The 20,665-nt window shown below is 39.5% G+C and overlaps 1 protein-coding gene across 1 annotated transcript in view; it reads left to right on the forward strand.

Annotated features, from left to right (window-relative positions):
* Positions 1-1,208: 1,208 nt before the first annotated feature.
* The window catches only part of fkbp4 (FKBP prolyl isomerase 4), a 33,799-nt gene continuing 14,342 nt past the window's right edge, over positions 1,209-20,665 (forward strand). Inside the window, exons 1-7 of the mRNA XM_088340302.1 lie at positions 1,209-1,589; positions 7,056-7,200; positions 7,283-7,425; positions 11,296-11,416; positions 12,066-12,222; positions 19,010-19,184; positions 19,248-19,433. Coding sequence (XP_088196428.1) covers positions 1,485-1,589; positions 7,056-7,200; positions 7,283-7,425; positions 11,296-11,416; positions 12,066-12,222; positions 19,010-19,184; positions 19,248-19,433 — 1,032 coding nt within the window. The 5' untranslated portion in view covers positions 1,209-1,484. The remainder of the gene's footprint in view (positions 1,590-7,055; positions 7,201-7,282; positions 7,426-11,295; positions 11,417-12,065; positions 12,223-19,009; positions 19,185-19,247; positions 19,434-20,665) is intronic.

Genomic DNA, 20,665 nt, shown 5'->3' on the forward strand with positions numbered 1-20,665 from the left:
CCAGTATTCTCTTATCCACACGCTTGCTCAGTTCCGCTACTACTCCAGTTCTGTTTCTCTCAATTTCATTTCTCAATCTACCCAATCTTGTCACTCCCAACGTACTCCTCAAACCCTTTATCTCAAAAACATTTAATTTCCTTCTAAAATCTGCGTTCAGGCTCCAAGTCTCTGCATCATACAAATAGAAATACAACAACCCTCTTAATTTACTTGCATATGGTTGTCAGCACTTCCCATTGGATCAGTTTGAAGTGTTTTGTGTGATGTTAACAAATGGGAAGTGACACTCCTGAACAGTGTTGAATGATCCTAAATCACTTTAAGTGAAATTGAAAAATAACCAGTCAGACACTCTGGGTGCTCACCACCCCCTAAGCCCTGAACCTAAAATTACCCTGTTCGATCCTAATTTGTCGTTTCAGTTAAATGTAAGAAATATCACTAGAATTGCTTTTTTTTCATCTTGGTAATATTGCGAAAATCCCCCCGACGCTATTGAAATCAGATACTGAAATTTGAATTCATGTTTTTATCACTTCTTGACTTGATTACTTTTGACGAGGACTAAAACTTAGTTAACTTGCACTGGCTCCCTGTTTGCTTATAACACATGAAGAACCGGGATGAGTCAGCAGACCAGCATATGCCATAATCAGTGTAGGGTAGTCAAGTCAAGTCAAGTCAAGTCATTTTTATTTGTATAGCCCTTAATCACAGATAGTCTCAAAGGGCTTCACAAGTTATTACATATAAGAAGTTTAGGTTATTCATATGCTATAGAGTAGAAGTGAGTTTTAAGCTTAGACTTAACGGAGGAAACTCACACAAGCACGAGGAGAACATGCAAACTCCACACAGAGGTTCGATCTGATGACTTCAGAACTGTGCCGCCCAGGCGCTAACCACTGCGCCGCCGTGCTGCCTAATTAGAAATACAGTGTTTACTCTTTAGCGCAACAACATATACATTATGAAATACAAAAATGAACCTTTGATTGCACAAAACACGTAAAATATCAATTAAAATAATTACAGAAAAACCTAAAATATATCAAAGCAGTGCCATTTAAAATGTTCATATGCTGAACAAATTTCATGGCAACAACACACAAAGACCATGAAAAAAAAAGCAGATTGACCAATCACTTGCGTTCTCGTGAGTAAAAAAACCGTCCCGTTCACTTCAAATAGCGGGTTCATCGAGCCATTACGTGTACGAACGACACTTTCCGCGGTTCCTCGCAGAGTATTTGGAAAGTTCTACGTTTAAACCTCCGTGATAGGGATTTCGTTCGCGCGTGGAATTCAAATTCTTTACGTGACGACTTGTTGACGATTGCCAACAATTGCGAGCCGTAAAAAGCGATCGTAGTAGCAGTAGCTGGCGTTTATACTCCATTACGGTGTTGTTGCGTTTGCGGACTGTAGTTGAAGTCATTGTCTGTTTGACTTAGTCTCATTTTTTTATAATTACGGCGAAAATGGCAGAAAAAGCAGAGGGACAGGAGCAAAGTGCAGAAGGACACCGGGTCATCCCGATGGAGGGAGAGGACGTCACGCCGGAGAAGGATGGAGGTGTTTTGAAGGTAAATGTTCGCGCTGAATGAGAATGTATGCCCTTAAAGCGCTTACGCTGCTGAGCGTTGGCTGTCATCGGTTAGCTCCCTGCTGGCACATTGCTAACTGTGTGTTTTTATTTTATATTTTTTAGTAACTCTCCCAACGATCGCTGCACTCGTTAATCTTTGTCACATTTGTTAAAATATAGGGTCACAACCAACATTTATTACAACGTATTACTCACAACTGAACTTGTCGGCGTCGTTTGTTGCTGAGCACGTAATTATACCCACGCAATAAGCAATGCTTTTAAATTATAGAATGATCTGTAGATAGAAGTGAAATAATCACAATTTTATGATTGTTTCATCGATTAAAGCCTCAATTCTTCTGAATCAACGTAGTCTTAAATGTGACACTAGTTGAATAATACAGCAGAGAAATACAGAAAACATAAATTATGATTTATTGTTTTTCCCCTTAGTGTCGGAAAATAGAAATAATACTACTCAGTTCGTTTATACAGTTTAGATGTCATAATTGAGTTTTTACTGTTATTTTGGCCCTTATTGAGTTAGAAATAGGGGGGGGCGCTTAGTTCATTGGTTGTATTGTGGATGATAGAACTAAATTGCTGGAATCTGTCTCAAAGTATTATCTTCTAAATTAGTTTTTAAGAAGACACCCAAATAGTTATTTATTTCCAAATAAGAAAAAAACGTGTGGGATGAGCAATATTTAAGATATTTGTAAAAAATGTGAATTTTTGACCCATTCTATCTGTGCTTTCATCATTAGAAAGTAAAATTTTGATGATTTTCGTAAAGCTTTTAAAATGTATATTTATCCCTACCTAGTTCTAAAGGTACACCCCCAAAATGCATTTCAGATATCAAATCATTGACTTCAGAAAACTTTCTGCAGATCAACAAGGGAAAAAACTGAGGTTTTACTAGTTGGTCCTGAAAGTCAAAGATAGAAACTTTAAGCAAACCTACAATATTTTAGACCTTTAGATTATGTTAAAAACATCGGTGTTATTTTAATCAAAAATCAAAAACATAACTAAAATAGTTTTTTATACGGTAAAATAATCCTTAATTCGCCCCACAATGGGGACATTTCTTTTGTTCCAGCAGTAAGACAATGAATAGAGAAAAACAGCTTTTTTTTCAAAATGAAATGTTTATTGAAAGTATTGTTAGATACATTACAAAAAACATGACACAAAACTAATGCTGAGAGTGAACATGGCCAAATTTGGTCACCTTAGGCCCCCTCCCCTAAGAAAATTAGAGAAATCTATCTTTGCCTTAAAGTTTGCACCGAATTTGCACTAACAACCCGGTCAGGCAAAAAATTTCAAATTGTTGGTATCCTGAAAGAAACAAAGTTTCCATGTGAGTTGCTGGTAGGTCTAGGCACCTGTAACTTATATCTGTGACCACGTAAACCATCAACACGACATAACTCAAAAAATTGATCAAAGGGCACATCAATCATTCCATGTAGTACTTTGAACACCAAAATTAAATCAAATCGAATTCTGCGGAGCTCCAAAAAGTCCAAGTTCAGTCTTTGTAGTCTTACCGGATATGACAAGTTGTGCATCCAAGGTATCCGCTTCGTATACCAACGTTGAACTCCTTCCAGTAGGTTAATGTCCTTGAGTAAGTAAGGGTTCCACACAACGCTATTATATTCTAACCCGGGTCTAACATAAACGCAAAACATTCGAACTAAGAATGCTGGGTTCTTGTTGTAAAAATGTCTGTAAATGTTTGATGTTATGTTATTGGCTTTGTTGGTAATTTTGGTGATATGCGTGTTAAACTTTAGGTTTGAAGTAACAGTGACACCCAGATCCTTATGTTCAGTAACAACATGCAAATCATGATCATTAATAATAATAATAATTTCCTTTGTATTGTCATTCTTTGTAACAATGTACACAGAACGAAATGTCGATACATCTGACCCGTTGTAGCGAGTCGATGCAGCCGCAGCCAGAGGGCGCCGCCATTATACCAATTAGGTATACAGCGCAACAGAACCATGAAAAAACGACTGTGCTAAGCATTTATGAGATGACAGTTGCAGTTGCCACTGTTCAGACCAAAGAAAAACTGATTTAATGTAATTTTGAAGAGAATCAATTGTTCCTGCAACCTGGGTTTTTGGTAAGAAAGCCAACAGTTTAGCATCATCGGCAAAAATTGAGATTTCACTACTTTGAATGGCCTCAGGTAGGTCATTCACAAAAAAACGGAATAATAATGGTCCTAGTAATGAGCCCTGCAGTACCCCACTACAAACTTCCGACCACGCTTCGAGAACATCATCAATTTTTACGCATTGTTTACGATTTGGCAAGTATGCAGTTATCCATTCAAGCAGTTTTCCACTAATACCATAGCATTTCAGTTTTTGTAAAGCGTAAAAGCTTGACATGAGACACTTTATCAAAAGCCTTGCATAAGTCTAAGTAAACAACATGACCGGCCATATTGCGAACGTAAAACATACTGGTAATATTATTCAAATGAGCTATCAAATAGTCATGGTAGAATGTCCGGACCTAAACCCATGTTGCTTAAACGTAAAAAGATTGTGCTCCTGTATAAATTTCCATATGGCATCTGAAATAATTCTCTCAAACACTTTACAGATGCAGCTAGTCAAGCTAACTGGTCTATGGTTAGCTGCACTTGTTGTGCTCCCCCCTTTAAAAATGGGTATGACAATAGCACTAAGCCAGTCCTCTGTCAGCTGTGACTCCTCAAAAGATCTAGAAAACAGGTAAAATAATGGTTCACATAAAAAGTCAGCTAGCTTTTTAAGCAAGAAATTTGGAATTTTGTCAGGGCCGGCTGAAAAATTGCTAGGAAGTTTTATCAAGTATTTATGAATTAACTCCATTGAAAGTTCCACAGAATTTAGTAGAGCTAAAGTTCTGCTGGGAAAGTCGGGTGAAACACCATTGTCACGACCAAAAACACTTGCATACTGATCATTTAGTATACTGACATTATCAGCATTATCAGTAGCAACGGCACCATCAGATGCCTTCAGGTTGGGAATAGATGCCTTAGAAATTAGTTTACGGTTGATGTATGAAAATAATTTACGAGTATTATTTTCCTCAGCCACCCTTTCCCGCCTGATGGCCCTCCGCAGTTCCCTTGAAGCATCTTGATAACTTTCCAAGTATGCCAACTGATCACGTTTATAAAGTTTGTGAATAAACTGCTTTCGCCTATGCAATTCAGCTATATCACGGTTGACGGCGTAACAGCAACTGAGGGTACATATTCAGATATCAAAGTGTCAACAACAGATTTAAATCTTGCCCACATTTCTTCAATATTCCCACAATTATCAAATAAGAGATACTAGTTGACACTGGACAGAAAGTATCTCATGCCATGTAGATCACAGTCTTTAAAATTTATGTAATTCTGAGCAGTGGTGTCTTTTTTTAAGAGCCAGGTTAAGTTGGAAAATAACAGAATCGTGATCACTGGTAGAGAAACTCGGCCCAACGTCAATGTTTTTATTCGGATATCTGTCAGTAGAAAACACAAGGTCTAATACGTTGGACCCCCTGGTTGGTTTATTGAAAAAAAAAAAACAGCATTTGAAACCAAGTTTTTGAACATTGAAGTTAGATTCGTATAAGAATTTTGAAGAAAACTGTGGTGAAGGTCAGGAAAGTTAAAATCACCCATAAGTAGAATTTGCAATTTAGTATCAAAAATAGAATTCAGATGTTCGAACATAGCGACGTTGGCCTGGAAAGAGCTCAGACCTGAGCGATATACAAGCACTATTCTTAGTTTCACCCCAGAAATAAGAATATCACAACTTAATACCTCAATTCTATCAATTTGATAATTAGACACAGAAAGCACAGATATACCATAGGAAATCATGAGCAAAACTCCTCCATGTTGAGCATTTTTTTCGGTCAGTTCTAATGGTTTGATATTTCGCTATAGTTGGCCCTGTGTCACCAGCGGAGTACCAAGTTTCTGTAAGTGCCAAAATATCAGGAGTGTAGAAATTGATTTAGGAGACCAAGTCATCTGCCTTAGAAGTCAAACATTGGGCATTAATGAGATGAATTGAGGGACTGTTCAATAATGGCAAAGGCGACCTTAGGCATTTCCCGGCCTGACAATAATTTTCCCTTCACGTATAATAATGTTTACCTTACCATCGTCCCGACGGCGCTTAAGTTCGTCCTGTAGTTTATAATAATAGACCTTTTTATTGTTCCCAAACATTATGTAGCATTTAGAGCGTATGACGCTCGAACGGAAAAGGAAAATGACAGTCCAAGAGATCAGACAGCATACCCTACAATTCCTCCTTTTCCGATGCACTCTCCAATGTAAAACCACATCAGTTAAATTCATTCGTAAGTTGCTTCAGTGCTGTATTTTGTATAGAATGTCTGTTTAAGGTTTATGTAAGTATGTTTAAGGCTTGTATAAGTAACCTGTATTATTTTGTACTAAAAGATAAACATTTCATAAAATAATATGCTCTATAAAGTTAAGTTTAATTTACTTTTGGAAGATGAGCTTCAAGAGTTAGGTGACTTCCTCCTCCGTGGTAAACAGTGGCCGAAAGAAAAGCGTTCCAACCATTTTCTTAACTGTATCAAGCTCTCTTTTTCCACACTAATGTCAAATGAAACTGTTCGCCTGTTCTTTACACTTTACACCAACCATATTGAATGGATGCACGAGATATTAAACAATAAAAATGTCAAAGTCCAGTACATGTAGTACTGTATGTTTACACACAAACTAGGAAGAGGAAGCGGATTTCTTCTTCAGGGTGGATACTGGGTGAGCTCTCACAGCGCCACACGCCGGTAACGGCGGAAAGAAGCACTACATTACTGTCCTGTACTTGGAAAAAGGTGCACACAATACAAATCTAACTTACAACAATGTCCAAGTATTTTTCAGTATCCCGAAAAACATGTCCGTATCTACCAAATGTCGGAGCTCGATTGGTCGTAAGTAAAGGGGCGTCTGTAAATTTTCAAAGGAAAAAACATTTTGTACATAGATAAGCCGCAGCATCACAACATAATTGTGAGTGCTCGTATTTGCATTAATTTAACGTACTTAATGGTTCATAAATCACGTGATACAACAAATCTAATTACCGTAGTTGCCAACTTCAATTATTGATTTTAATTGATTTTTTTGATTAGTCGTTGCTACCCTAAACGGGATAAAATATAACGCTTTCTTTTTCCATGCCATCTGTACCTTTGTTGGTTTGGTGATTATGCTTAGACACTCTCACTGCCGCGATCCGGGTTCTATTTCCGCTGCATGCAATGTTTTGCAATGTTTGATTTACCAATTGTTACTATACCGTAAAACCCCATGTAGTATGTATGGCACACGAACGAACATTGTATGCATCTCCGATTTTCCTGATGCGGTTACTTTTTTTCCTTCTGTTTTCAGCTTGTGAAAAGAGAAGGCACTGGAACTGAACTTCCAATGATGGGGGACAAAGTGTTTTTACACTATGTGGGCACACTCCTGGATGGCACTCGCTTTGATTCCAGCAGAAGCCTAGGAAAAATTTTCTCCTTTGAGCTTGGCAGACGTTGGTTTTCCCATCCTTAAGCAGAAATGGTCCTGTAGGATCGAAACAGTTTTTATCCCTTTTTCGTTCCGTGTGTGCACAGGTCAAGTCATCAGGGCGTTGGATATCGGTGTGGCTAATATGAAACAAGGTGAGCTCTGCCAGCTCATATGTAAACCAGCGTATTGTTACGGGGCATTCGGCAGCCCACCCAAAATCCCCCCCAATTCCACTCTTGTTTTTGAGGTGAGTCGAATTTTCTTCTCGTTTCTGTCTAGTTTTGTCCTGAATGGAATATATTGCTGGAGGAAGTGTATCTCGTACAATTTTGTGAGACCCTGTTGGGTGGGCAATCCAGGGGAGGGTCAGGGAATGTGACCCCGCCCAGACCAACCAGTCCAGCCAACCTCATCACGCCCCCGTAAAGGGTTTTGTTGCATTTTAAAAGTCAAACACCTCGATCTTGTGCAATTCTGTTTTTTAACAAAACCAAGAAGCGAGACCTAATGATGAATGTATTTCCATGTAGACCAGGGGTGTCCAAACTACGGCCCGTGGCAAATTCTGAAAATATAGTTGAATATGGCCCGCACATGGCGCTTCAGCTCAACTCTGTTGCACTTCTCAGTTTTAACACTAGATGGAGCCAGTAACGGAAAAGGTGCTTCTCCACCCATGCATTTGGGATCCCCTGAACTGGAAAACATTGGAATTATGTTTTCTTTGCTTATTTAATGAACCTTCTTGTCATTCATTTGAACTGTCATTGAAATTCAAAGTGTATTACTGTGTAACTTATTCTGACACAAAATATATTGATTGTTAATTCTAAACCCTATCAGTGCAGATGAACGTAAATTTGAGAATGGAATATACCTTTACTGTCATTGTTACAAAATGGGTTGAACATATTGTGACAACGAAATTGGAAGTGGCAGTCCAGTTTCACATTTAACAGTCGGGATAAAAGAAAACAAAGAAGATAAAGGAACAAAGAAGATAAGGTTATAATTTACACAATATAAAGGCCCCCTGCCCACTCCCCGAAGATTGCTGGGATGGGCTCCAGCACCCCCGCGACCCTACTTTGGATAAGCGGTGTAGCAAATGAGATGAGATAAAGGAACAAAAAATAAGGTTAGAATTTACACAATATAAAGGAACAAAGAAGATAAAGGTTAGAATTTACACAATATTTACACAAGAAATGTGGGCATGTAGGATGTTACACACAGTTTTGGGATTGTTTTGCTACAAAAGTAGGTTAACAACGAAATTAGAGTAGATGACCGGCTATCAAACTGAAAAATAAATCAAACACCCATCCATCCATCCATTATCTGCACCGCTTATCTTCAGTAAGGTCGCGGGGTGCTGGAGCCCATCCCAGCTGTCTTCGGACAGTGGGCAGGGGACACCCTGAACTGGTTGCCAGCCAGTCGCAGGGCACACGGGGACAGACAGGTCACTCGCTCATTCACACCTAGGGACTATTTGGACCGGCCAGTTGACCTGACATGCATGTTTTTGGAATGTGGGAGGGAGCCAAAGTGCCCGGAGGAAACCCACGCAACCCATCGGGAGAACATGCAAACTCCACACAGGAAGGTTCGATCTCATGACCTCAGAACTGTGCCGCACACACGCTAACCACTGCCCCGCCATGCTGCCTGAAATTAAACATATTTGACAAAATAAATATTACCACGCCTCAAACCTAAAACAAGTCCAGTAGCTTTTTTTTCCTCTGTCTAAAAGCAGAGGAGCTACACTCAGGTATTGCTGAGGTTTGTATTCGAGACTGTATTGCTATATACAAAAATGTAATAAACATTTTTTTCTCCTCCTGGCCCTTTCAAAAAATGTTTAAGCCAATGCGTCCCGCGACTCAAAAAGTTTGCCCACCCCTGATGTAGACTATTAAATCCTAACTAAGTTATAAAAAGGCACAGTAAACGAGTCACACCCACAAAGCATGGTAAATGAGAAAAGACTTAAATGCAAAAATAAATCTGCTCGTCACTTTATTTGGCTAAGAATAACGGGTGCTGTGCTATAAAAAGATATCGTATTGGCGAGTAAACAGACCAATTCACCAATATGAGTTTTAAATTCAATATGACAGACGCGGCCCTGCTTACGATAATTCGTAAGTTGAATCTGTTTGTAAGTTGCTTCAGTACTGTATTTTGTATGGAATGTATGTTTAAGGTTTATACAAGTATAGGCTTGTACACGGGCAGCACGGCGGCGCAGTGCGGCACAGTTCATGTCATGGAACCTCCTGCGTGGGTTCAAATCCAGCTCCAGACTTCCTGTGCGGAGTTTGTACCTGTGCGGAGTTTGTACCTTGCGGAGTTTGTATGTTTCCTCCCACATTCCAAAAACATACATTTCAGGTGAATTGGCCTGTCCAAATTGTCCCTATGTGTGAATGAGCGAACGAGTTGTCTGTCCCTGTGTGCCCTGCGATTGGCTGGCAACCAGTTCAGGGTGTCCCCTGCCCACTGCCCGGAGATGGCTGGGATGGGCTCCAGCTCCCCCCCCACGACCCTAATGAGGATAAGCGGTACGGCTAATGAGATGAGATGATAATATAAATAAAGTTGAGTTTAGCTTCCTTTTGTAAGATGCGCTTCAAGAGGTCCTCCTCGGTGGTAAAACAGTGGCCGAAAATAAGCGTTCCGACCATTTTCTCAACCGCATCAAGCTTTCTTATTCCACTTTCCTTTTAAAAAAAAAAAACAGCTCTCCTCTTATTTACACTTTACACCAAGTATATTGAATAGATGCACAAGATATTAAACAATAAAAATTTCAAAATTCTTAGCGTGCTGGAGATACAGTATAGAATGTTGACTAGGAGGTAAAAGCTGGATTTCTTCTTCGGGGTGGATACTGGGCTCTCACAGCGCCACTCACCAGTGGCGGTGGAAAGAAGCACTACAGTAATGTCCTGTACTTGGAAAAAGGTGTACACAATACAAAATCTAACTTACAGCAATGTCCGGATATTATTTTTACGTAAGTCGAATGGTCGTAGGGGAGCGTCTGTATCTGTGATCTGGTAAATTACAGTATTAGATATCAGTACTGCTGCTTTTGTGATTGCTGCTGTGACAGGATGCCGGTTCCTCTTTTATTGTTTGGTTGGTTGGTTGGTTGGTTGTATCCTTAACTACTAGGGGAACCATTTCTTGTGGTGGGTCTTGCGCAAGTACAGCCTGGTGGTGCCCATCCCTTTCCAGGCCACCCGGTCTTAAACAATCCAGTTGACTCTAGCTGAGAGCGGGGGCCGAGAGTCATTTTGTGTAGTGTGGGGATCTTTTGCGTTATCTCTCCCTAAAATGAACGGTACCTCTGTGTCATCGGTCAACTATTGCAGTGAGCAGATGTCAGCAGAGTTAAATGCATGTTCAACACGGGGGTGGAGGGAGGTGTTTACTTCGCAGATTTTCACATAAAACGCGGGGGGTGGTTGTGGTCCCCATTAACCGGAAGAAATGAGGGACTACAGTATATCATTCAAACCCAGGAAGACTTTTTAAAATATTTGAATTCATTAGTATATTTCTTTTTATTGAAATATTATTGGTCCAGGGCAGCACGGCGGCGCAGTGGTTAGCGCGTGTGCGTCACAGTTCTGAGGTCGTCGGAACCTCCTGCGTGGGTTCAAATCCAGATCCCGGCCTTACTGTGCGGAGTTTGTATGTTTTCCCCGCGCTTGCGTGGGTTTCCTCCGGGCACTCCGGTTTCCTCCCACATTCCAAAGACATGCATTTCAGGTGGATTGGCCGGTCCAAATTGTCCCTAGGTGTGACTAAGCGAGTGAGTTGTCTGTCCCCATGTGCCCTGTGATTGGCTGGCAACCAGTTCAGGGTGTCCCCCTGCCCACTGCCCGGTGATTGCTGGGATGGGCTCCAGCACCCCCGCGACCCTGCTGATGAGATGAGATTATTGGTCCAAAAAATTTGGAATTAGTATTAGCCTATAAAAAAGTAAATATTGGTGGGGAGCTCAAATCTTATTCAACATTGACTGATGGACTTTAAAGGCCACACACAACTAAGCTGTTTCATTGTGAACCAGCAAAGAAGTAACAATTTCTGCCTGTAGGTGGAACTCTTTGAATTTCGATGGCAGGATCTAACCGAAGATGAAGACGGAGGGATTATCCGTCGCATTATCACTAAAGGGGTCCAATACGTCAAGCCAAGGGAAGGATACCCTGTTGAAGGTAACACAATTCTTGTCATACATCAACATGAACTGCTTTAGTTAGGAATTAATTGTTTTTTTTCTTGTCTTTTTACACAATCCGATGGTGCAGTTCTTATTGGTCAATATCCCATTTCATATATGTGAGAATCTCATCTCATTAGCTGCACCGCTTATCTTCAGTTTATTATGAGAACTTACCATTAAGGAAGTCGGTGGTTGCGAGGTGAGGTATATGCTTCTTGTGGGAGGAGTGAGGAAGCACTAGAGATGATAAATACGATTAAAAACTAAATAAGAGCTCGGGATTATGTTTGTATGTCTGTAAAGGCAGCTGCGACAAGCTGTGAGCAGTCTCGATCACTTAACCCTCTGCTGGTAGCGTCTGAATATTCTCGTAACTTGGATAAAGTCTTGTATGTCGATTTTTTTGCTTCCTCCATCTCTTATCTCAAATTTTTAGTAACTACCATCATTTTATGTAGAGGCGCCGTGGTAATTGTCAGGTTCTCGAAATGCATTTTTTTTAGAGATGGTATTCATTCGATATGCTTCCAGAGTTGAGACCCAATTTAATGCTGTATGAGATTCGACAAAGATAAACTAGAATATTGGACTGTAATTACACAATATTCTAATGGTGGCTTATTTTATTGTTTCTTATGTAGTGACTGTGGAGGGCACCTGCGAGGGGCGCGTGTTCGACCAGAGAGAACTCAAGTTTGAGATCGGGGCGGGGGAGGTTTTCGACTTGCCGATTGGAGTGGAGAAAGGCATCTTGGCCATGGAGGACGGAGAGGAATCTGTGTTCCACATCAAACCCAAGTATGAACGCTTACAATTGTGCTTCTTTTAGAGGGCATCAAAAAAAATAAGTGCTAAAGGTTGTGACTGGCCTTGTGAAGATAGTCAATAATATTGGAAACATGCATGATACTTTTAAAGGGACAATGTGTATTATTTAGCGGCTTCTAATGGTAAAAAATACAATTTTATTGAAAAATTAATGATCTACATACATGAACTATTACGTAAACTTGCAGTTTAAAAAAAACCTTGAAGTTGGAGAATCTTTTTATTAATTTAACATACAGTGAAGGAAATGAGTATTTGAACCGTGCTATTTTGCTATTTCTCCCACTTAGAAATCATAGAGGGGTTTGAAATTTTCATTGTAGGTGCATGTCCACTGTGAGAGAGATAAACTAAAAAGAAAAATCCTGAAATCACAATGCATGATTTTTTTAACGATTTATTTCTGTTATATAGCTGCAAATAAGTGTTTGACCACTTAAGAAAATGAATGTTAATATTTGATTCGGTAGCCTTTGTTTGCTATTACAGAGGTCAAACGTTTCCTGTAGTCTTTCACCAGGTTTGCAAACACTGGAGGAGGGATCTTGGCCCACTCCTCCACACAGATCTTCTCTAGATCAGTCAGGTTTCTGGGCTGTCGCTGAGGAACAGGGATTTTGAGCTCCCTCCAAAGATTTTTGATTGGGTTCAGGTCTGGAGACTGGCTGGGCCATGCTAGAACCTTTGGGTCGTTGTTGTGTTGGAAGAACCAGCCATGACCCATCTTCAATAATCTGACTGAGGGAAGGAGGTTGTTCCCCAATATTTTTATAATTGGACTGTACTCTTCATTCTTCTTCCTACAAACACGCTTGGTGGAATTATGACCAAAAAGTTTTATTTTGGTCTCATCTGTCCACAAAACCTTCTCTCATGACTCCTCTGTATCATCCAAATGGTCATATGCAAACTTAAGACGGGCCTTGACATGAGCTGGCTTTAGCAAGGTAACTGTTTGTGCCATGCATGATTTCAAATCGTGACGTCTCGGTGTATTACCTACAGTAACCTTGGACACAGTGGTCTGAGCTCTTTTCAGATCATTGACCAACTCCCGTCGTGTAGTTCCGGGATGATTCCTCACCTTTCTTAGACTCGTCGAGACCCAACGAGGTGATATCTTGCATGGAACTCCACTCTGATTGATATTGACCATCGTGTTTAGCTTTTTCCATTTTCTAATGATTGCTCCAACAGTGGACCTTTTTTCACCAAGCTGCTTGGCAATTCCTAAGTAACCCTTTTCAGCTCTGTGGGTGTGTACAATTTTGTTTCTGGACACCTCTTTGGTCTTCGCCATGTTACAAGTTAAAGTCCTACTGATTGTATGGGATGGACAGGTGTGTTTATGCACCAAACGACCTCAAACTTATGCATCTGATTCAGGATGATACTTGGGGCGCAGGTGGACTTTTAATGGGCGGATTAACCGGTCTTTCAGGGTCAGGATTCTAGATGATACACAGGTGTTCAAATACTTATTTGGAGATGTATCACACAAATGAATTGTTAGAAAATCATGCATTGTAATTTCTAGTTTTTTGTTTTTGGTTTATCCCTCTCTCACAGTGGACATGTACCTATAATAAACATTTCAGAACACCCCATGATTTCTAACTGGGAGGAATATCAAAATAGCAGGGTGTTGAAATACTTCTTTCTTCACTGTATCACGCCTCACCTAGAAGGAACTGCCAAAAAAATGAAAAGAAAAATGGTGTGGTTTGGTCACTTAATGTCTCAGTGGTTTGTATTGGTCCTTGTTGCATGACAGAAGCCCGCAACATCTAGTGGTGAAATATTAATAGTATGTTTGTAACCTGTAACTTACACTTTTATATTTTATTTCAAGAAAACAAAACTGAACTATTTTAAAGTAGTTCAGAAAACTCCTATGCAATATTTTTACTTTATTTTTTTTTTTTTTTTGTAGTGCAATCTTAAACAATTATCACAGTTTGTTTCATACCAAAGTGCGAGGATAAAGTCCTCCAGACTTGCCTCCTCCTCGCTTTGCAATCTCCTGCCTTTAACGAGAAGTGTACACTGTTGCCAAACAGAATTCGTAAATTGGACATTGAGTCCAATTTAATAGAACATATCGTACTAGGAGAGTTGAAAATAATGATAACCCCTGCCAGAACGCTATGTACCCACTTGGCTAATTGGAAAGGACAAGTGGACACTGATGTAGAGGACGTTTTTCTGCTGATTGTCATGCTCAACGGAATAACGTTGGCTGACGTGAGTACGTGGAGTTTTGGAGTTTGCTCTTACGGCTGAGGATTTTTGCCCGACCAATTATTTAAGATCAGACTGGCGCAACTGCGGTTATCTCAACACGGAGATGCCATCCTGGCTACCAACCTCACCGAATAGACTACCACACTCAAACGCCTTGATCAAGCTTAAATCAGACATTTACAATACGTTTGACAACATGCTGGAGGTCCTCAACGTCAAAATGGAAACCACTGCCTGACAAACCAGCTCAAACTGTTTCATCGGATCAATATTGACCTTTTTTTCTGCTGTTATTTTGGCTCTTCTGATAGCAATTAATCGAAGACCAAAATAAACTCAGTTTTTTTCTCCATCAGCCTTTTCCCCCTTCTGTTTTGTCAACTGTTTATCAAAAAATCGGGGTCAATAAATTATTTGAATTAAAAATTGATTTACCACATGATCCACAATGAGGAGGAGCTGGCAGGGCGGGGGGAGAGAGTTATTGAAAAGAAACTAAAAAAATGTATATTTTATATGCATGTTGGTTGTTTGGTTGCTTAACCACTAAGTTCGTAGGGCCACCATTTCCTGCGGTGTGTCTTGGGCAAGTACAGCCTGGTGGCGCCCATCCTAGAGGTAAGATCGGGCCCAAAAAAAGCACCCGAGCCCGACGCAGGCCCGAGGGGTATTAAACCCGACCCGGACCGAGCCCGACTAATTAACTGGATTTGCTGGCCCGGCCCGAGGGGGCCCGAAATTACATATTTTATTTATAAGGAGGGGTGATTTATGATAACAAATTAAACTCTGCCTTTTGTTACAACATCTAGGCCTAAGTTAAATAAAACTGTATAAACATTTACATCTTTTATATTTCTGTGTCTGCACTGCAGATGTTACATTAAGCGACAATCTGTCATTGACGGGTTTTTTTTTTTTGAGGTAGCGAAAACATTTAAGGGCGTCCGTCATTTTGACGACTTGATCATTGGGCCATAATCCGCAGCAGTAGTAGTACGTCCTTAAGATTTTAGCGCGGCACTATCATTGAGGGGGTGTTGACGTGTTGTGCCCTTTTCCGACTCCTATGCAAATCCCCCCCCCCCCCCCCCTGATCGTATTCTATATAAAACGCTTATTAAAACAATAAAGCGAGCTAATTATAATAATTGGGAGATCCTAGTCTATATAACGCGTTTATTTAAACAATAAAGCGTGATTTTATTCTGCAAATTGCGTTTTTTAACGCGGATGAAAATGTCACCAACGTCAATGTACACTTCCGACAAAAGCGATCGTATTCTATATAAAACGCTTATTAAAACTCTTACCAGAGTGCGTTTTCCTCGTCAGTTCTCCTCTCTTGAGTTTATCCTTAACTTCTTGTTGGTCCGACTCCATATCGGGGATACCAGGCCAAAATCACGCGAATTTGCGGAGGGGAAGATTATTAAGAGGACAGCATTCACGTCACGTCACGTGCACAGAGCATGCTCTGGCTCCGTTAAAAGCAATTACAGCTCCTTCTCCGTTTTATCCAAATTATTTATTTTATAACAAGTATTCCTTGGTCTAGTATCCATACATAGTTTAAGTATATATTTTTAATGAACATATATTTATAATTATTAATTAATTTAAAAAAAAAAAAAAGCAGGACCGAACCCGACCCGACCCGACCGTATGACTGACATTTCAGGCCCGACCCGGCCCGAAATTGCCTCGGGTTCGGGCTCGGGCCATGAATCTTAGCTCTAGCCCATCCCTCTCCAACACATGTTTCCATCCAGCCTTGAACTGGGTACCTTTTAGGTTTAACGCGAATGTGCTAAGCCACTGCACGACGGAAACTCATCATTCATAATTATTTCTTTTGTGTGATGATTTGTTAAAATGAGATTACACGATTCGGTGAATGCTTAGTGTTTAGATTGTCAAGGGGACAGGACCAATATAAGCTCCGGCTTTTTCCTATCATCTTCCTTCTGTTCTGTCAATTTATCAAAGCTGTTGATTCCTGACTGACGTCTTAAAAAGTCATTCATTTAAGGCCTTAATTCGCATTAAAAAGTCTTAAATTTAATTTATATGAACACATTGATAAGATTTATACTTGTTTGAACTCAAAAGATTTAGTAAAAAAAGTCTTCTTTTTTTTTTAAATGACCCATGATAAAAATGCTTCATGAATGTAGTAGATGAGTTCTATGTAATTAGTAGTCTGCGGTATGATTTGACTGAAAATTCATGAAGTAATGTAAACCTCGTTTTTATTTCTCGTTTTCCGTGTCTAAAACTTAGGAGAGTGTTTTTCGAAAGGAAAGTTTTCAAGTGGACCAAAATGTCATTGAATTTTTTTTAAATTTAAAATTGTGTTTACATCAGGGGTTTCAAACTTAATTGAGGGCCAGACTACGCTAGGGTCTGTGTAAGATTGGGGCGAATTGGGTTCCCACATGAAAACATCAATCCACTGTTCGCAAATGTCTTTTTAAAAGTGCAACACAAAATAAGATCCCAAATTAAAATATATGAAGAATTGATTTGAAAATAAATCCATCCGTAATTTTTTGCCCAACCCTGTGCAAAGAAAAAAAAGATGGAAAAAGGGGAATAAACAAAGAGAAGATGAAGGAATAGAAAAGATGAGAAAGAGAGCAACAAGAAGGAAAAGGCTAGGAAAAAGGAAAGCGACAAGATGGCCAACAATGATGTCAGCTCGATCTAAGTGAAGCCAATTTTACGTAAAATAAATGCACATTTGTCTACGTAGAAGTATTTTAAAACATTCATTTCATAGTATTTTTGTTTCTTTTTCAAATCAGTACTTTTTTGAATTATGTTTTTCCTGGCAGCACGGCGGAGCAGTGGTTAGCGCGTGTGCGGCACAGTTCTGAGGTCATGAGCTCGAACCTCCTGTGTGGAGTTTACATGTTCTCCCATGCTTCCTCCGGCCACTCTGGTTTCCTCCCACATTCCAAAAACATGCATGTCAGGTTAATTGGCCGGTCCAAATTGTCCCTAGGTGTGAATGAGCGAGCGAATTGTCTGTCCCTGTGTGCCCTGCGACTGGCTGGCAACCAGTTCAGGGTGTCCCCTGCCCACTGGCCGAGGATAGCTGGGATGGGCTCCAGCACCCCCGCGACCCTACTGAGGATAAGCGGTGCAGATAATGGATGGATGGATGAATGGATGGATATGTTCTTCCTACCAGAATGCCCTTAATAATACACACTGTCCCTTTGTTTTTTCATTTTAAGGCCGGGGCCTCAAACTATCACCCGTATGTGGCTGTTAGTTCGTGCCCTTTCCTCCAATACATGTGGAGCTTTTTTGTTTTGTTTTTAGTGTTTGTTTTTGTCCACTTGGTCTTAAATTTCAAAAGACATTAAAGTCTTAAAACATCTTAAATTTAAGTTTCTTTAAGCTGTATAAAGGTTTTCTGCCGATCCTTGAAAGGTTTTAAAAGGCATTGAATTCATTATTCTGAAAATAAGGCCTTAATTGGCATTTCACTTAGGTCTACCCGTTACACATATAGTAACTTCGGGCAATGATATCTACTTTAAATAATGGAAAAATATCAATTTAATGTGAAGTGGCTGTCAGATGATTACTCGCCATGACTGAAAGCTGTACGGGGTAACGAGGCACAATGTATTGTGTGCAAGAAAAATCTCTTATTTGTTTTGTTTGTTTATATTGTTGGGTTTTATGTTGACTTGGTCTGAAATTTAATATCAAAAAGTATTTAAAAGCCTTTAAAAGTCTTGTAATTAACTTGTCTTAAGCTCTAGGAACCCTATCATTGTCAAGTCATGTTTATTTGTGACACTCTTAATCACAAGGAGTCTCAAAGGGCTGCACAGACCACAGACTATTGCAAACCACAGACAATTATGACACCATCACCTGATCTAAAACTTACACGAGGGCAAGGAAAAACTCAAAAACCTCAACATGAGGAGAGTGAAGAAACCTTACGAAGGCACTTCCAGGATGACCAGGCTGCAATGGATGTTGTAATAACAAATAATACACAGATATTGTCAATATGATATATAGGTCATTTATGTGCTATAGAATATAAGTATGTTTTAAGCCTCGATTTAAACAGTTCCACTGAGGTTTCAGATCAAATCTCAGGGGGCAGAGCATTCCGCAACATCGAGGCTCGAATGGAGAACGCTCTCGAACCTGTAACCTTGTATCTGATAAGTGGCAAGAAATAAAAATGTCAATTTCTTTGAACTTAATAGTCTATAAAATATGTTTCCCTGATATATGAGAAGATAATAAAAAGGGGGAAAAAAGGGGATTTGCTGCCACCTACTGGTATGGATGAATATGTGTTACCTGGCTGAGCAATAGAAGAAAGCAGAGAAAACAATCAACAATGACATGCTTTTTTTTTCTTTTTCTTTTTTTTTGAAAAGACAAAATTGGTCAATTTTCTATGGCACACCGCCTAAAAAAACCACCGTCTTAATTGAAATGTGTGAGACACGTCGAAATATTTTCTTTCCCGCAGATACGGCTTTGGCTACAAGGGAAATGCCAAATTTAACATCCCTGGCAGCGCCCTCTTGCAGTACAAGATCAAGTTGACGGCCTTAGAAAGGGCAAAAGAACCGTGTTTTATGACTTCAGCGGAGATGTTTGAGCATTGCATGATCATCAAAGAGAAGGGAACGGAATATTTTAAGGTGCGTGCGAGAAACTGGAAATTTTTGTCGGTTGGATTTTGCTTAACTGGCTGCCCCTTTTAGAAGGGTTTGTTCAGGCAGGCATCTGTGCAGTACAAGAGGATCGTGTCTTTTCTGGCACGTGCGACAATCTTAATCAGGGAAGAGAAGGAAAAGGCCAAATCTTTGCGACTGGCTGCATATCTTAACTTGGGCATTTGCTACCTGAAGCTTAAAGAGCCCAGGGAAGCGCTTGAATACTGTAACAAGGTAAGACATCGGACGACGCACACTTCACAAAACAACAATCACCATACAAAACTTTTTCTCAAAATTGTGGCAAATATAGGGATCAATAAATGATTTGAATAAGTAATCGATAAATGAAATACACTGAAGAGGCGAGTTTAATCTGTTAAACTCTTTCAGCCTTTTAGGAAGCACCACTTTCGTTTTTAGATTATGTTATCAGAAAAATGGACAAAAATAACTTGCAAATAATCTGATGTTTGGCTCCAGAAAAGTAAAGTAAATTATTTTTATTATTTTGGGAAGTTGAGCATGTATTAGACAACGGTGCTTATTACGTCGACCGCGGTCTACCAGTAGATTGCAGAAGCAGTCATGACGGGAAAGTGCATTCAGTGCTATGTATTGCCATGTATGTTGGAAAACGTTTCCATCTAGCGGTCAATGGCAGCACATGAGCAGTTCTCTATTAATTATTTATTTGCAACATCACTTGGCTTTGAAAGAATACTTGAATTGAGTCACAAGTTTGATATGTTTTACAATATGATTTTTGTGTTTTATTCTGATTAAATAAATTTGACTTATTCTTGCATTAATAATTATTGTCAGCATTCAATGACATGATTTTTTTTTTTAAGACCAACTGCCTTAAGATCTTTAAAGTTTAGTTAAAAATAGTTTTGAGTCGTCAAGACCTTCATAAATATTTACAGTTGATATTTTGCAGTTTTTGTGGTGGGTGGATCATTTTCACTTTTATTTTTTAAAGTGGCTTGCATGTTAAAAAAGTGTAAGAACCCCTGCTTTAGAGAAACGTGCTGGGGTAATTTATGTATGTGCGCACTTGTCCCCCTGCAAAACTGAAGGTTGTCCAAAGTTGATGTACGGACGCTGCCCTATTACGAACGATTTGGACGATCGTAAGTTGAATTTGTTGCTTCAGTGCTATATTTTGTATTTTTAATGCTTGTATAAGTAACCTGGATTGTTTTGTACTAAAAATAAGCATTTTATAAAATAATATGCTCTATAATGATAAATAAAGTTAAGTTTAACTTTTGGAAGATGAGTTTCAAAGAGGTCCTCCTCTGGGGTAAAAAGTGGCCAAAAAAAAAGAATTCCGACCATTTTCTCAACTGCATCAAGTTTTCTTATCCCACTTTCATTTCAAAAGAAATGGTTCACCTCTTTTTTTTACACTTTACACCAACCATATTGAATGGATGCATGAGATATTAAACAATAGAAAT

This window comes from Urocampus carinirostris, chromosome 7 (assembly GCF_059441175.1).
Source record: "Urocampus carinirostris isolate Australia breed hairy pipefish chromosome 7, RoL_Ucar_1.0, whole genome shotgun sequence".
NCBI classification, from domain to species: Eukaryota; Metazoa; Chordata; class Actinopteri; order Syngnathiformes; family Syngnathidae; genus Urocampus; species Urocampus carinirostris.